The following is a 16,924-nucleotide window of genomic DNA, read 5'->3' on the forward strand; positions in this document are numbered from 1 at the left end:
GCCATGGGTGGGAAAGTCACTCAGCCCTGCTGACTCCCAGTGTTCTCCACCAGCGTGCAGCTCCGTTATAAAGACAAAAGAAGATGAGGAGAGTTCGGAGCATTTGACGCTCAGCCTAAAACACTGGGAGACTGCCTAGCAACTGCCATGTGAGCAATATTCTGTATCACCGTGGATGCCTTGTGTGACAAGGACAATGACCCAGGAAGAAGTGAGATACAAAGTACCCATCACCCCAAGACGCCATCAGAGAGTGGGAGCAATATCCAGACACGAGCTCCACAGACCGTCTGAGTGCTCAGCTTGGGTACCAGCCCAGCAGAAAGCTTCTCTCATTCTGCTCCATGGTGCAGGAGCATCTTGGGCATTCTCCCACTGTGGCACTTACATTATGTAACTGTCCCACACATCTGAGTCCCCTCCCTTCACCTGAGAGTCTCTTGAAGAATGGACAGTTAGGAGTCTCTGCGCATCTGCAACCTACACCCATGCTGGGCAACTGTGGAAGGGCACTGAGGGAATCCATTCCTACCTGACAGACAAGTGCAGACTGGGGGCCAAGATTTTGGGGGGGGTCTGAGATTTGCTTACTTAATCTAAGTGTCTTCTATTCTCCCAGGGATGGTGGCTAGGTTCACTCAGTGATGGATGGTTTTGTGGGCTGCACCAAATATTCTATAGAGTGGGGGGGGAGGGGGTACATCCTTACTATACCCATGCAAAAACACCTGTGTGGGTGCTGAAGACAGGGGGGACAAGTGAGAGGTGGGAGAAACAGTCAGTGCTAAATCCCATTTCGTTACTTCTTCTTTTAAAATATCTGTCATTCATGAGAACCCTATTGGCCACACTGTGCCAGCATCTGGGCTGTGTGCCAAGGACACCGTGAATAATGCCTGCTGCCACAGAGCACATGGCTTAGTGCAGAACAACACTGCAGAGAGGAACCCTAAATAGCTGTCAGAGCCTCAACCTGGGGTGCACACTGCAGAGGGGAACCCTAAATAGTTTCAAAGTCTCAACCTGGGGTACACACTGCAGAGAGGAACCCTAAATAGTTATCAGAGCCTCAACCTGGGGTGCACACTGCAGAGAGGAACCCTAAATAGTTTCAAAGCCTCAACCTTGGGTGTGCACTGCAGAGGGGAACCCTAAATAGTTGCAAAGCCTCAACCTGAGGTACACATGTGCTCCTGAAACCAACACCCTTGTTCTTTATAGACCAACATTTACATCACCAACACAGCCATTGAATAACCTTCTCCAGTGAATACCCTTCTCCATCAACTGTATTTCCACATACGAGTGATAAACTATCAAAAGTCAGATTTTAGATAAAACATTGTTGTATAAATGGTCAGCATCAATTCTGTAACTAAGTGGTAGAAGCCCTGGGATCCATTACCAGTACTGCCAGAAGAGAAAGAACATTTATAATTGCATCAAAACAAAAATGTCCATAAATAAATCTGACAACAGGCAGGCAAAGGCCATAGGTGGACACTGAGAAACATAGGAAAACATCACTGAGAGAGGTCACTGAGCCTAATAAGCAGGGCAGGACTGTCAGATGATCCCCATTGACCTAGAGATGGACTCCAACCCACGGAATATGAGACGACTCTGAAATTAGCAGAAACCATGGCCAAGAACAAAACTGAGGCATTGGTGGTGCCTCGGGACTTACAGTCCGAGAGCGAGGCAATGTGACCTCTATAGGGCAGACAGAAGATGCAAGATGCAGAGTATAAACCCAGAAAGGTATAAACCCAGAAACAGCCCAGGACATGTGCAGTCAACTACTTACAGCTAAAGGGGCAATGGCATGCTACACACATGTATTCATACACAGAACAAATGAAACGTGATCCTCTCTTCATATAACATGTCTTTAAACCCCTGGAGAGGAGCCATAGGTTTAAATGTGAGGCTTCAAACAGGAAAAAAAAAGTGTGAGTTAGCAGAAGGGGTTGCTTGTTTTCAGCCTAAACTCAAAATAAATCACAACGGGAAAAATTTGAAACCTCCAGGCACCTGCTATTCCAAGCATACTTTGGAAGACAGTGTGGAGGCTCCCAGAAAGTTAAAAATAGTTCTGACATATGATCCAGCCATCTCACTACCACATATCCAAAGAACATAAAACCAATTTGTCAAGAAGACACCGTCAATGTGATGTTGACTACAGCCTTGTCCACTGTGGCTAAGCCACAGCCTCAGCCCATGTGCCGTGATGGGACAAACAGAAAGTGGACACAACATGGCAGAATAGTATTAGGCCTGAAAAAGGAAGGAAATCTTGTCATTTGCAACATGCTTGAAGCCAGAGGGCTTAACACTAAGATAACCTAGGCACAGAAGGACAGCTCCCACCTGCACGCATAGTCCAAAACAGGCAAACTCAGACACAGAGTTACAGTGTTACAGCAAGAGGGGGAAAGAAGGGGTTAAAGAGCTGTTAATTGAAGGGTACAAAGCTTCTGTTACCTGTAGAAAGGCTAGTTCCAGAGCTCTGCTCTGCAGTGTGGTGCCCATGGTTAATAAAATGTTACATTGTTGAAAATCATTCAGGGTAAAATTTAAATGTTCTTGCAGTAAAAAATAAGTGTATGTGGTCATAATACAAGTTGGCTTGCTCAGTTTGGGCATCCTATAATGTATACATACTTTAAAATAATGTACATGATCAGCATACACAAAATTTTCTTGTCAACTGAAAGAACTAATTTTTATAAATCCCAGTCTTCCAAAGATACTTCTGAGAAAATGAAAAGACAAGCATGGGCTGGGAGAAAATATCATAAACAGCTTAAAAGGAAACTGCAAACTAAGAAAATGCACACATACAAAGGCCTAATGCATTCAATATAGAAAATGCCCTTAAGATCTACCAATAAAAATAATCTGTTAGAGACAGGGGCAAAGGACATAAACAGAGACTTCCCCCCAAAAGAAATACAAATAATGACATGAAACCAAGATCAGTATCACTCAAGTAAAGAGACACAACAAAAATATGTCATTTAATAAAAAATACTTAACACAGATATGCCTGCAGTACAAAAAAACTAGAAATTATTTCAAAGACTATCAGTTGAGGACTGTGATGTACACATGGCCCAGACTACACCAAGCACTGTGTGCCCCATACAGTTCAAATGCTGACTTCACCCATGTTTGTGAGAGTAAAAGCAGTCGGTAGCATTTGGTTAAGTGGCGGCTGAGAGACACATTTCCGTCTGTTCAGAAGATCCTACATATGTACAAATGCACATTTTCAGTTATTCATGAATAAATGTACAGAGATGTCTCCTGAAAGAAAACTCAGCAGGGCCATTAGCCAGAGTAACTTTTACTTCACTTCTAAATTGTGTGCATTCTTATTAATCTGCAATAAATTTATGCTTCTATAATTAAAGAGAGATAAATTTCTTCATTTCAAAAATGCAAGATACCTCGGTAGCTAAAGGTACTTGCCACCAAGTTTAACAGCTGGAGTTCAATCCCAGGGTCCCACATCTTGGAAGAAGAGAATGGACTCCCACCAGTTGTCCACACACACACATGCAAGCGCATACACAAACACAGAGACAAACAGGAGGAGGAGGAGGAGGAGGAGAGAGAGAGAGAGAGAGAGAGAGAGAGAGAGAGAGAGAGAGAGAGAGAGAGAAAGAGAGAGAGAGAGAGAATAATTAAATGTAATAAAATAAAAAATGAGTTTCAGTTTAATGTTTCAACACAACAAAAGACATTGAGGGACAGTAAGGCAGATGGCCAGGAAGACGGAATCTCTAACCCTGGTCTTGCGCCTTCTAAGTGGACATGGGGTGGCAAACTCAGCCAGCAAACACACGCTCAGCTTTGCACAAGATCAGTGTGATTGTAGTTGTGATTCAGAGCGGACCTGGACGAGAATGGCCCAATTGCACCAGTGGGTCACCACAATGGCTGTGCTGACACTTGGACAAGTCATTGAACTTCTGTAACCTCAGTTTCCTTTATAGAACTCGGGTTCTACAATGACCAGTGTTCAGGGTTGTGGAGACTTTTACATAATACACACCTGTGCTTGATAGTTCATGTCACCTTGACAAGGCTGGAGTCATTTGAGAGGAGGGAATCTCAATTGAGAAAATGCCTCTGTAAGATTGGGCTATAGGCAAAGCCCAATTAGTGATTGATGGGAAGGGGGGCAGCCCATTGTGAGTGATGTCATTCCTGAGCTGGTGGTCCTGGGTTCTCTAAGAAAGCAGTTGAGCAAGCCATGAGGAACAAGCCAGTGAGCAGCTCCCCTCCATGGCCTCTGCATCAGCTCCTGCCTCCAGGCTCCTGGCCTGCTTGAGTTCCTGTCCTGACTCCCTTCAGGGACAAACACTGTAGTTGGACATGGTGTTTCATCACAGCAATGGTAACCTTAACTAAGACAAGAACGTCATAAACATCAAGCTGCTTCAAACTAGGTGAAGCGTTTGTGACTATGAGCAGACTGCATCTACCATGTCCTGTATGATCCAGAGGGATGTGGGTTGGTGGGGGGTGGGGGAGCGTGCTGGGGGCTGCCAGTCTCAGAAGAGAAGCCAAGGCGTTAGTGCTGGGCAAGGACTTGTTTCTCCAGCTCTGTGAAACCTTGGAAACAGCAGGCAAGGAAGAGGGCAGTAGTTAGCTGACAAGAGGGGGAGGAGGAGGAGGAGGAAGAGGAGGAGGAGGAGGAGGAGGAGGAGGAGGAGGATCGTGACACAGTAGGAGTCTAAACACTTTCTTGGTAACATCCTACTGTGTAGTCAATGGCTAATGTGACTCATTCTGCCTCCCTTCCCTGCTGGGTTGACTGAGACCATTCCCCCATCCCCCACCCCACCCCCCATTCACCCACCCACCCCACCCGCATCAGTATGTTAAGACAGTGGAAAGATGACTGCAAAGCCTGAAGACTCTAGGGAGCACACACGAGTGCCATATCCCTCATCCCACAGATGAGGCATGAAGACAAGACAGAGAGCAGCGAGCACTCAGTACCGGGAGCACTGACTCCTCTGAACCTCAGGGTCTCCTTCCTCCCCACAGCTCCTTCTACATAGGTTCTCTCTCAGGCTTCCTGCCCTGCTCCACTGTCTGTCAGTCTAGCTGCCCTTCAAATCCCTTCCTGGGGTGAGGAAAGACATCAGGCTGGGATGTCCTGACTCCCACAGTGCAGTGCGCCCGCCTGTCCCTATGCTTCTCTTAGAACCGCACACACGGCAACCAGCATGACCTGGAGTAAGAAGAGTAAGAGGGACATCCACCTTACGCTCAGAGCTCCTTGATACCAATGTGGCCCCCTTGAAACTCTAAGCAAAGCACCCAGCAGAGAGGGGTGCTAACACATTCAGGAGGGCCAGACAGACTCCATCTCTTGGGCCGTAAATGCAGCCCTGAGCCAGAAAGAACTGAGGAGGGCATGGAAGGCCTCTTCTGAGTCTCACCCAGCAGAGGCTGGCCCGGGGCTTACCTTGGGCAGGCTAACAGGAGTCCGGGGCTTGGTCCTAGGGTTCTTGATCAAGAGCCTCTGGTCGAGGGGCAGTAGGTGGTACTTCATGGCTTCGATGAGGAAGTCCTTACAGGTGTTGTTATTCTTTATCAGAGCTTCCTCCTCGACTGTCTGGGGACAGCAGTCCACAGGTGAACCCCTAGCACAGTGTGACCACACTTCCCTAGCCTCTCCCCAGGCTGGGTCATCATTCCCAACCCTCACTTATCCCTTTCTGTACCCCAGACTCCAAAAAAGACCCAAAGAGTTACAAACTAGTGCACAGAGTCTCACTTCTAATCCCTGTTCCACACACAGAATCCCTGATCCTCGGTCTCCTTGTCTATAAGATGGGCGTGTCACAGGAACAGACTCAATAGCTCCAAGGAAGACACCGATGGACACTACAAGGCTTCCAACCTGAGCAGCTCAAGTGGAGAGACGGGATTCACAGAGCCCTCAAACCAGTCATGTACTAAGAAGGTCTGGCCAAGCCTCTCCTAGCCCCATCGGCCATGAGGAACGAACATATGGCCAGGGCCATCATCTTCTGGCAGCTCTGGGGCTGGCAGAAGAGGGATTGAAGAAACAAGGCCTTCGCCTCCGGAGCCCTCTTTTTCCAAGACAAGATCTGGGTTTCTTTCGCCTTCCCAGTAGGAGATGGAACCAGCTTGGGACAAATCATAACGGTTTAGGATTAAAGCAGCAGTGCTCAGGCAGCAGTGCTCAGGCAGCTGATGCTCAGGCAGCAGTGCTCAGGCAGCAGTGCTCAGGCAGCAGTGCTCAGGCAGCCGGTCCCAAAAAGCTACGACTTTGTCACAGAATAGCGTGAACGCCTTTTGAATGATGTTTAAAAATGCCTGGTAGAAGCTGAGTAACGGTTTGCAACTGCGAAACCTAAAGGCTGCACATTGTTGAATGCCGGGCGGAACAAAGTTTTCACACTGGCTCATGCACCACCATCAGGATAAACGACTTTAAGTTGCAAGGTCAAATAATGTTAACAAAGCACCCTTTCCTAGAGGAGCTCACCTCAAGAGGCCTGATAAACTCTCCTAAAGGAGAGTTCACATAACCTCTCTCAGGCATTGCCTCTGACCCTCTCTCCATATCAAATCTGACCTTCCTTAGCTCTCTGTGGAACCCAGTCTCTTGGGCGTCCACCCTGGCTATGAAACTGAGTCTGCGCTGGAGGCCACTCCAGTAGGCAGTTTCCAGGGTGACAGTAACACTGGTAACTCTGGTGAGTTGGAATGACATGCGGCCACCAGGTGGCAGTACTCTAGGGGCTTCTGGCACACTCCTAAGTACCTGGTTAAGGTGTCACACAAGAAGACACACAGAGAGCATTTCACTGACCCCTTAGGCCTGAACATCAGGAGCACATACACGGGACTTTACAAATGGGATAAAGGAACCTGTAGCCCCAGATGTAAATTTTCAGCTTGCATTCTCTGAACACTGTCACGGGCCGTACATGGATCATTTCTTTTTGTCCCCACACAGCCCTATCGGGGCTGGTGTTACTTTGACCAGATGAGAGAACTGAGGGTCTGGCAGTCAAGTGTGGTTGGGAGTGACAAGGGCAGAGTGGCACTGCTGGCCTGCTCCTTCTTGCGTGTGAGCCTCTCTCAGGAACCTCTGTGGGCCAGCCAACTGCCTCAGCAACGTTAAAGTCACATATTTGGAAGGTTTGCAAGAGAAGCTAACAAATTTGCTGTACCAAATAAGCCATTCTGTGTGTAAACAAGACAGAGGCTTGCAGAGGTGGAAGCTCACGGAGTTCGTGCTTCAGAGCCAAGTGGGCGTGGATCTCAATCATGACCACCTCGTGCCGGCCAGGAACCCCACATCACCCCCTCCTGCTGGCCGAGGACCCCAGATCAAGCCTAGCCTCCAAGCTTCAAGGCCCAAAATGGAAAGGGAAAAGGGGGCCATAATCAAGAGGTCTCAAAGGGTTGTTATATGTGAGAAAACACAAGCGCACCCCACAATACTTCATTTTTCTTGTTCTCTTGGAAGACGTAGAACCCTATGCATCTATGAAGAGCCAGTTCTCACAGTCTGATCTGGACCTCAGGCTGCCTAAGAGCACAGCAGAGGAGGAGCCCCGGGGCATTATGAAATGACACTTATTCTCTGTCCTTCCAAGAGAAACCAGCTCACACGGAGCATGTTAGAGGCTCTGTGCTGACCACCTGCCCGGACACTCACAGTCCTTAGTCCTCACAACAGTTCACACTCAACCCAGGGGCCTGATGCCCTCCATTCACACAGACTCGTGACACGCTGCAGGCACACCACACAGCCAGGGTTGCCTCCCCGCTCTCCTCCAGCAAACGCTGAACATGCAAACACTGACCTGGACCAGGTAATCTCTAGGTAAGAGCGGGAGCCGGACATGCTCCATCAGCTTTGCCATGTGGTCTAAGCGAGTCTCCTTCTCATAATTGATCCATGAAATCACGGCTTCAAACACCTAGGAAGAGAAGAGAATGCATGCAAACATCTACCTCAATTCATATACCTGGGAGGAAAATAAAATTGACAGTCATCCACACGGGTATTTCATCTTAAGACTTGATGTTTAGGACAAAGCGAAAGTAGAACGGCCGTGAGTACGAGCTGGCCTACTAGAGGACACACACGTAGAGTAAGAAGCCCACCATCCCAGATGTGCAGTCATCATGGCTCATACTAGAGTAAGTTCTGATGCTCATTGAAGGATACAGATGCAGAGTGGTAACTGAAAACAAGATATGTAAAGAATGTCCGAAAGGATCAGAAGTCTTGGGTGCCTGGTTTCCTTCTCTCACTCATTTTCCAGATAATAAGATTGGCCTCTGCCTAAAGCTGGCTCTGATGATGAGCGAGACACAGAACGCCAGAGAACAAAACATCCCCCAGGGACTTCTCTGCTGAGGAGAGATTTCACTTTCATTCAAATCAAAGCTGGGGAATCTGGAATGGAGAGGAGAGACTAGGATTTCTTTTGCACAGGGGTTAAATCCAAATTCAAACCCCACACCATTGTGCACACAGGGACTGGCAGAATCCAGACCTGATGAGGCTGAACCAACCAGTGGTCTTGAAATGAATAAACATAGCTTTGGGGGAGGGAGGGAGGGATGTGGCAAAGCCAATAAAAAAATGGAAATATGCACAAAGCCTTTGATAAGAAAAATACTTCTAAACTGAAAGCTTGCTAAAAAGCTCACTTGAACAGGCAAGAGCTTGTGTCCCAGGTGTTGGCTGTGGTACTATTGTAGTAGGGCTTGTAAGAAGCACCCGAAGACCACTGCTGAGAGAGTGGTTTCTGCTGTTAAAGAGAATAAGACCTGAGCTGGGGAGATGGCTCAGCAGTTAAGATTGCTTGTTCTTCCAAAGGACCCAGGTTCAATTCCCAGCACCTACATGGCAGCTCACAACCATTCATAATTCCCGGGGATCCGATGCCCTCTTTAAAATTAATCACACTGTACACTTACCATGCATATTTCACTGTTCTTCAAACTCTATCTTAACATCAAACAATCTTACTTTCAAAATACAGTAATGGATCATAGCACAGTAGATAAAAATCAGATCCACGAGCTTATGGACACTTTTGGAAGTGCAGACGGGCTCGCCCATAAAGAAAACCTCTGGCTAGCAAGTGCAGGAGAATGACAGAATTAAGAAAACCGTTTCTGCAAACACCACCCCAGCAACTGGCCAGGGGATGAGAATGTGGTGTGATGTCTTATTCTTTTGTCTCTTTGGCCTTTTTGGGGGGGGCCCCACCACCCAGCTCCCAGATATATCACACACGGAGACTTACTCTTAGTTATGAATGTCTGGCCTTAGCTTGGCTTGTTTCTTGCCAGCTTTCCTTAACTTATATTATCCTGTCTACCTTTTCCCTCTGGGCTTTTCCTGTTTTCTTATTTCTGTAAATCTTACTCTTACTCTGTGGGTGGCTGGGTGGCCGGGTGGCCGGGTGGCCGGGTGGCTGGTGTCTGACCCCTGATATCCTTCCCCTTCTCATTCTCTTGATCTCCTCAGTTCTCCTATTTATCCTCTCTGCCTGCCAGCCCCCCCCCCTCCTTTCTCCTGCCTTGATATTGGCTGTTCAGATCTTTAATAAAGATCAGGTGTTTTAGACAGGCAAAGTAACACAGAGTTAAACAAATGCTCACACACCTTAAAACAATATTCTACCACTAACATCAAAAGTTGTCTCGGAACAAGAATTCCTTCTCAGCGTTGTGCCACAGGTGACATTCCTTACCCAGCATGCAACACTCTCCCTGACAGATACAACCTTAGACAGGGATCAAGTTTACTAAATTTACTACCATTAACAGGACAACCTGTATTTTAGGGGGGGGTAGTTTTTTTGTTTGCTTGCTTTTGTTTTTTTGAGATGGGGTCTCTCTGTGTAGTCCTGGCTGTCCTGAGTAGACCTTGAACTACAGAGATTCTCCCACCTCTGCCTCCCGAGTGCTGGGATTAATGGCATGTGCACTAATGCAACCGGTCATTAAACCTGTATTTTTTTTTTAAGATTTATTTTATTTGTTTGCCAGACAAATTCAGTAACTACAGAGGGCAGAGGAGGGCATCACTTCCCCTGGGACTGGAGTTGCAGATAGTTGTGAGCCAGCAGCTGGGTGTTGGGACTCAAACCTGGGTCCTCTGCAAGAGCACTCAGTGTTCTTAACCACTGAGCATCTCTCCAGCCAAGAACTTTGTTTTTATTTTTATTTTGGTTTTTCGAGACAGGGTTTCTCTGTGTAGCTATGGAGCCTATTCTGGCACTCACTCTGGAGACCAAGCTGGCCTCAAACTCACAGAGATCCGCCTGCCTCTGCCTCCCGAGTGCTGGGATTAAAGGCGTGTGCCACCAACGCCCGGCAAGAACTTCGTTTTCAAAAACAGAATAAAGCAGAACTAAAGAAAATGAGCAGTATATGTGTACAGTATTTTTCTTGTTTCTGAATTGATAAGTTATATATTAATTAACCATAAACACATGAATATCTTGGAAATCCTCCTTGCATCTCTTAAAAGTCGTAAACTCAATAGTTTTGTCCCTTAGGCCCAGCAGTGTGTCCTGGTACATACACTCACTCACTCACTCTTGTCAGTGAAGGGTGGATGAGCGAGCTCAGAGGAAGCCTAGGAGGAGGCCGTGACCCCTGGTCAGGCTAATGTGGACAGCCGGGCTGGGAAGGAGGGGCTGGGATCTTGGTGGGTAGAACAGAGACTGGCAGGGAAGGCTGGCGAACATGCTGTCCACCCCTCTCCCTACCCCTGACTGTGAACTCCTACAGGACTGAGAAGTCTGCCGTCTGATCCCTTGCCCCATGTAGTGTGACACCAAGTGGCTGGGTGACAAAGTCTGGCTGAGGAACAGATTATGAGGCCTTGGGTAGGTAGAGTTGACTCATGGGTCACACTCTTCTCCACCAACCAGCCTGATCTTTGCTTTAAGGTGAAAACACAAGACCTCTCTTCCAATGCTGTGATATTTTACTTTGGCTGGACCAGCCTAACCGGCTCCCATCAGTTGCTCAGCTGTGAAAACCACAACCAGTAACAGCACCAACCTCCACAGCACCTACCCAAGACCACACATCTCTTTCACGTGGGCTTTATGCTTGAAAACAAACAAATAAGCAAGCAAATAGCTTTAGCCCTGAGGGGACTTGAAGTTGTCCCCAACAGCTCTTCCTATGGAGGCCTCAAAGACACCATTCTCCTGAATTCTCAAGATAAGCCTCAACACTCTTGACCCTTTGTCGACTTATCCAAACCAGAACTGGAAAGAGGCAGATGTGCGGTCCCCCTCAGACCCAGCTGTGATTTCCTGTTTGTTCTTCCCATTAGTCTCAGATGCCTCTCAAGTGTCTACTAGCCTGGTGTGGCAGAGCAGAGAGCCCACAGGCCAAATCCAGCCTGCACCTGTTTTGAAAATAAAATTTCACTGGAACAGCGCCACACTCACTCAGACTCTCCAGACTGCTTCCTGCCCAGCAGCAGAGATGAGAAGCTGCCCAGCACAGGGCCTGAGCTACTCGCTTCTCCTGACAGGAATGAGTGTATGCTCGATTGCACTCAGGAACATCTACAGAGGTCCAGGGCTTCAGGAATGGGACAGGGAAATGCTTTCTCAATGACAAGTGTTTTCTCGGGTTACCTGATGAAACACAGCTGCTCACACTTGGGGTCTCACTCTTAAAGAAACAGGGTCATTCCCTCACTGACCTACACTGCTAGACCACTTTCTTGGATGCTGAAATGCAAAAGGATTGAGGCAGAGTTTTCATTGTTTTGGGCCCTCAGTCCTCTGGTATAAACATCCCAGGTAAATGCCTACCCCCACTCTGGTTACACAGGCAGCCAAAGCAGACTGGATCTGATGCTTCAAGTTGGAGGCCTGGGCACTGATGCTAGCTTTCAAAACGTTGTTTGAAAATCAATAAGAGGGATTCAAGAGCAACAGAAGGGATGGTAAACCAGTAAAGTGACCCCACAGCAGGAACCAGAGGAGAAGCTCATGAAACGATTCCAAAGAAAAAACCTAGGTCCCCACCCATGGCCCTGATTGTTTAATCAGGACCTGAGGATTTTGATCAAGGACTTCTTACAAGCATAACCTCATTTAATCCACAGGAAACTTCCAAAGGAGATGTGACAGTTTGTGTTTTAGAGATGATCAAACAGCCTTGGAGAGTAACAAGTTAGCAAGCTCCAGGGAGGAGACCCAGATGCAAACTCACCTCGAACCCTGAACCCCAAGTTTGAGTGCTGTGCAAATAGTGCATCTCAGTCTTGAGTCGCTAAGAACCCTGTGCCAGCTGCAGAGCTGGGAGCCAAGTTCTTAAGCCTGTAATACTAATTATAGACCTACACTGTCCTGGGACATCAGCCCAGGGGAGGGACAGGGGCAAGGGCATTTGCCAAGTCTGCTGCACACTTTTTTAATTGGGGTTTTGTTTCTTTTCTTGATTTTTTTTAAATTAAAATATATTTACTTCATTTCCCCATTCCCTTTCCTCCATCCAAACCCTTCCGTACCCCTCTCCCTCTCAAATGCATGTCCTGTGTGTGTGTATGTACACTATACATATATACATATGTACACACACATATATATATGCATACACACACATACACAATCTACTTTATCCATTTAGCGTTGCTTGTATGTATGTGACATCCAGCTGACCACTTAGTATTGGATAACCAATTAAAATGCTTGTTGCTGGTGAAAATTAATTCTCCCATTCCCAATAAACCATTTTGAAGACTTTTTAAAGCAATGTATTGTAGGGAGAAACCCTGATTAGAGGTACCGCTGACCACGCCCACTTAGGCATAGTCAAGGGGTCTAAGAAGCAGTGAGGCGAGTACTCGGCTCTCTCTCCCTTGTCTGAGCTGACTGAAAAGCATTTCTGGGTCCATCCTGCTCAGGTGCAAACCTGGTCACTGGTTCCCTTGCGTGAGTATTTTACCCTAATAAACTACCAGTTATTAACCTATCTATGACTCCACTTTGTAATCATCAATATGTATTAATTTTGTCTCTCAAAAGTCAACCTAAAGCATTGTGTAGAATGTACCAGGATTCCTGGGCACCCTACAAAGCTAACTGACAATACACCATGAGGTAGAGAGAGCAAGGAAATGGTGTGGAGAATGTTCTTTCCATGTCTGTGCAAACATCTACCCCTCGGAGGTGAACTCTTGCCCCCTCCTTAACTCGGTGGTAAAGCTGGTGTGGATAACTGTGGGTGTTGGCAGCCTCCCAGGTCCTGAGGCCCTCTTGATTGTTTCCCTTGCTTTTCCTTTACTGTTTTTCTGATATGAAGGCAATATGCAACCCTAAAAAGTCACTCTGCCCCATCGGTAATTCAAGATTAATTTCCTGCAAATGAAAACAACTCTGAGATTCCATCTTACACCTATCAAAATGGCTAAGATCAAAAACACAAGTGGCAGCTTATGCTGGCAAGAAGGACACTCCTCCACTGCTGGTGGGAGTGAAAATTTGTGCAGACACTTTGGAAATCAACATCAATTTTCTCAGAAAATTGGGAATCAATCCACCTCAAGACTCAGCTATACTATTCTTGGGCATATACCCAAAGGACTCTCCATTCTAACACAAGGACACTTGCTCCACTATGTTCATAGCACCTTTCTTCATAATAGCCAGAAACTGGAAACTGTAACAGGAGAAATAAAAGACCCAGAGACTGATATTGGGGTTCAAGCTTCAAGCTGAAGATCAGAAAAGCAAAGCAGCCGGCCACTAGCTTTTACCTCTAGTTCAGGTTGAAAGGGCTGATCCTGTCTCCACGAGCTCTCCACCAACCCTCTGACTGCTGCCTCTCCTCAGCGTAGCTGGAGAATCAATGCCTTCCTATCCTCGATGTGGCTAGACAATGAGTGCCAGCTCTGAGACCCTGTTCCTGTCTTAAATACCTCTCATGAGTCCTGGGACTAAAGGTATGTGATCCCAAGTGCTGAGATCACCTTTGTGTGAGCTGTTTCTCTTTAGGACTGGATCAATTTCGTGTAGCTCAGTGTAGCCTTGAACTAACTACCTCCCTACCAGCTGTTGGTCATGAAGTCCCTAAAACAATACAGACAATTGCTACTGCTGCTGGTTGCCCATGAGAACTAGATGGTAAAACTCTGTGGTTAAAGACACCACACATCCTGGTTGCCGGACATAGGCAAATGTGTGACCAGGCAAGATGCGTCCACTGACCAAATCAGGGCAAGTCTGTTATGGGGATAACCAGCCACTTACTGACTGGAATCGAGGCCCATTCTTTGGTAGGGGGGATGGCGGGAGAGTGGGGGCTTGGGGAAGTGGCAGGGGGTGGGGTGATAGTTGGAATTTTCTTTGGGCTGCCAACTAGCTCCCAAATAAAGACACAGAGATTTATTGTTATGAATGCTCAGCCTTGGCTTGGGCTTTTAACGTAATCTAACCTAAGGCTTCTATTCATCTATGCTTTACCCGGGGCTCTTTACTTTTCTCTCATTCTGTATGTCCTATTTCCCTGCTTCCTCTACGTCTGGTCAGCTGGTCCCTGGTGACTCTTTTTCTTTCTTCTCCAAGCCTAAATTCCTTCTCCCACTTACTCACTCTGCCCAGAAGTCCTGCCTATACCTCCTCCCCTGCTTTTTATTCGATCAATCAGGTGCCTTAGGCACCACATCAGTCCCTGGACCATCCCACATCAGTCACCAAGCAAGATTATACCCCACAGACTTGCCCACGGGCCAATATGGTGGGGCATTTCCTCAGCTGAGGTTCCCTCTTCCCAGACGACTCCAGCTTGTGTCAAGCTGACACAGATGCAGCCAACACAATCATGTTTCATGAGATGGCGTGGAATAACTGAGCTGAAGGAAGCTGAGATTCAGATACACCCACTGACTTGCTGAGCCCACAGCAACACCATGGCAAACAGCACTACAACTTGGAGTGTGCTACATAGACCCTTCTATGGGTCTCCCAGGAGTTTGTGCCAGAGCCTCTCAGGACGGAATGCAATAAACAAGCAACCATCTACTTACAGGCTTAGACTTGACCCACTATACCCACTGTGTAAAACCCCGGAGGGTACATATGGGAAGTCTACCCAAGGAACTAGTGATACTGTATGATTCTGCCGGCTCTATTTGTCTTATCTCAAGGAACAGCACGTGTGTGTGTGTGTGTGTGTGTGTGTGTGTGTGTGTGTGTGTGTGTGTGTGTTGTGAGTGTGGTGTGTGGTGTGTGTGTGTGGAATGGTGTGTGTGTGTGGTATGGGGTGTGTGTTGTGTGTGTGGTGTGTGTGTGTGTGGTGTGTGTGTATGTCTGTGTGTGTGTGTGTGTGTGTGTGTGTGTGTTGTGAGTGTGGTGTGTGTGTATGTCTGTGTGTGTGTGTGTGTGTGGTGTGTGTGTGTGTTGTGAGTGTGGTGTGTGGTGTGTGTGTGTGGAATGGTGTGTGTGTGTGGTATGGGGTGTGTGTTGTGTGTGTGGTGTGTGTGTGTGTGGTGTGTGTGTATGTCTGTGTGTGTGTGTGTGTGTGTGTGTGTGTGTGTTGTGGTGTGGTGTGTGTGTGTGTGTGTGAGTGTGGTGTGTGTGTGTGTGTGTGTGAATGGTGTGTGTGTGTGGTATGGGGTGTGTGTTGTGTGTGTGGTGTGTGTGTGTGGTGTGTGTGTGTATGTCTGTGTGTGTGTGTGTGGTGTGTGTGTGTGTGTTGTGAGTGTGGTGTGTGTGTGTGTGTGGTGTGTGTGTGTGAGGATGGTGTGTGTGTGTGTGTGGTGTGTGTGTGTCTGTCTGTGTGTGTGTGTGTGGTGTGTGTGGTGTGCACATGCGTACATGCGTAGGAGTATGTTCACTTGTGCATGAACCTATAGGCGTGAAAAGACAACACTGGTTATCTCCTGTTACTCGATACCTTATTTCTAGAGACAGGAAACAGGAATCCCAGCTTCACCTAGGATTCCCAACCAGTGAGCTCCTGGGATCTTCCAGTCTCTCATCTCCTCAGCACCAGGGTTATAAACACCCACTGCTATGCCCAGCCCAGCTCCAATACAGGTGTTTTGATATCTGAATGCATGCCTGGACAAGAGCACTTTACCCACTAAGCTGTCTCTCTAGCCCCAAGCAGCAAGAATTTTTAAAACAAAAACCAAATGAAAAAAGAAACAAGAGAAGCGAATATCCATCTGCCGCTAGTACCCTGCCCTGGCACATCCACCACCCCCACCCCCACCCCACCCACCTCCACCCCCACCCCCACCCCCACCCCCACATGCCTCCTCTTTTCTCTGAGGAAGTACTGCAATGAGTCCAGCCAGCAGGTCCATTCTCAGACTGCCTCCCTCAGTCCTACTGGGAACAAGAGCCAAGCATCCACAGGGAGTCAGGAACTGTGCACAGTGCAGCAGAGAACGCTGTAGTGCCCTTGGCAGGCCTCCGGGAGTCTGAACTCCACATCACACCCATAAGCCAAACCAGTGTGGGTATTCAGAGAGCATCCCCTGAGTCAGCACCCTAAAGCTACCAGTGGGCAAGCTGGGAATCACAGCGGGACTCCTAACAGTGGCAAGGATAGAATCTTCCAGTAATCAGTATTTTCTGCGCTCTAGGCAATTCCATGCATGCTTCACTCCTCTCCCAGGGACACCGCTGCAGGGTAAATCCTGCACCATCACTACCCACTTGTACAGACGAAAATGCTGAGCCTGGGAAGGTGTCTTCTGGTCTCTTACTCAGAAAATATTTTCATTGTCTCTCAGGAGCCTGGCATCACTCTAGAGAGCAGCCCACACCTCTGACCACGTGGTGGACACTTTCTGGCAGGACAGAAGCTGCCTATTTTAGCGACTTCCCAGCTCTGAAGAAGTGAGCTTCTCTCGATG

General features: G+C 47.6%; 1 protein-coding gene across 1 annotated transcript in view; it reads right to left on the bottom strand.

Annotated features, from left to right (window-relative positions):
- Nucleotides 1-16,924, bottom strand: part of LOC100753683 (kelch-like protein 3) — a 114,637-nt gene that overhangs the window by 24,419 nt on the left and 73,294 nt on the right. Inside the window, exons 7-8 of the mRNA XM_027409730.2 lie at nt 7,869-7,985; nt 5,489-5,638 (exon numbers count right to left, since the gene is read on the bottom strand). Coding sequence (XP_027265531.1) covers nt 5,489-5,638; nt 7,869-7,985 — 267 coding nt within the window. The remainder of the gene's footprint in view (nt 1-5,488; nt 5,639-7,868; nt 7,986-16,924) is intronic.

The sequence above is a fragment of the Cricetulus griseus genome, chromosome 3 (genome assembly GCF_003668045.3).
Source record: "Cricetulus griseus strain 17A/GY chromosome 3, alternate assembly CriGri-PICRH-1.0, whole genome shotgun sequence".
Taxonomy (NCBI): Eukaryota; Metazoa; Chordata; class Mammalia; order Rodentia; family Cricetidae; genus Cricetulus; species Cricetulus griseus.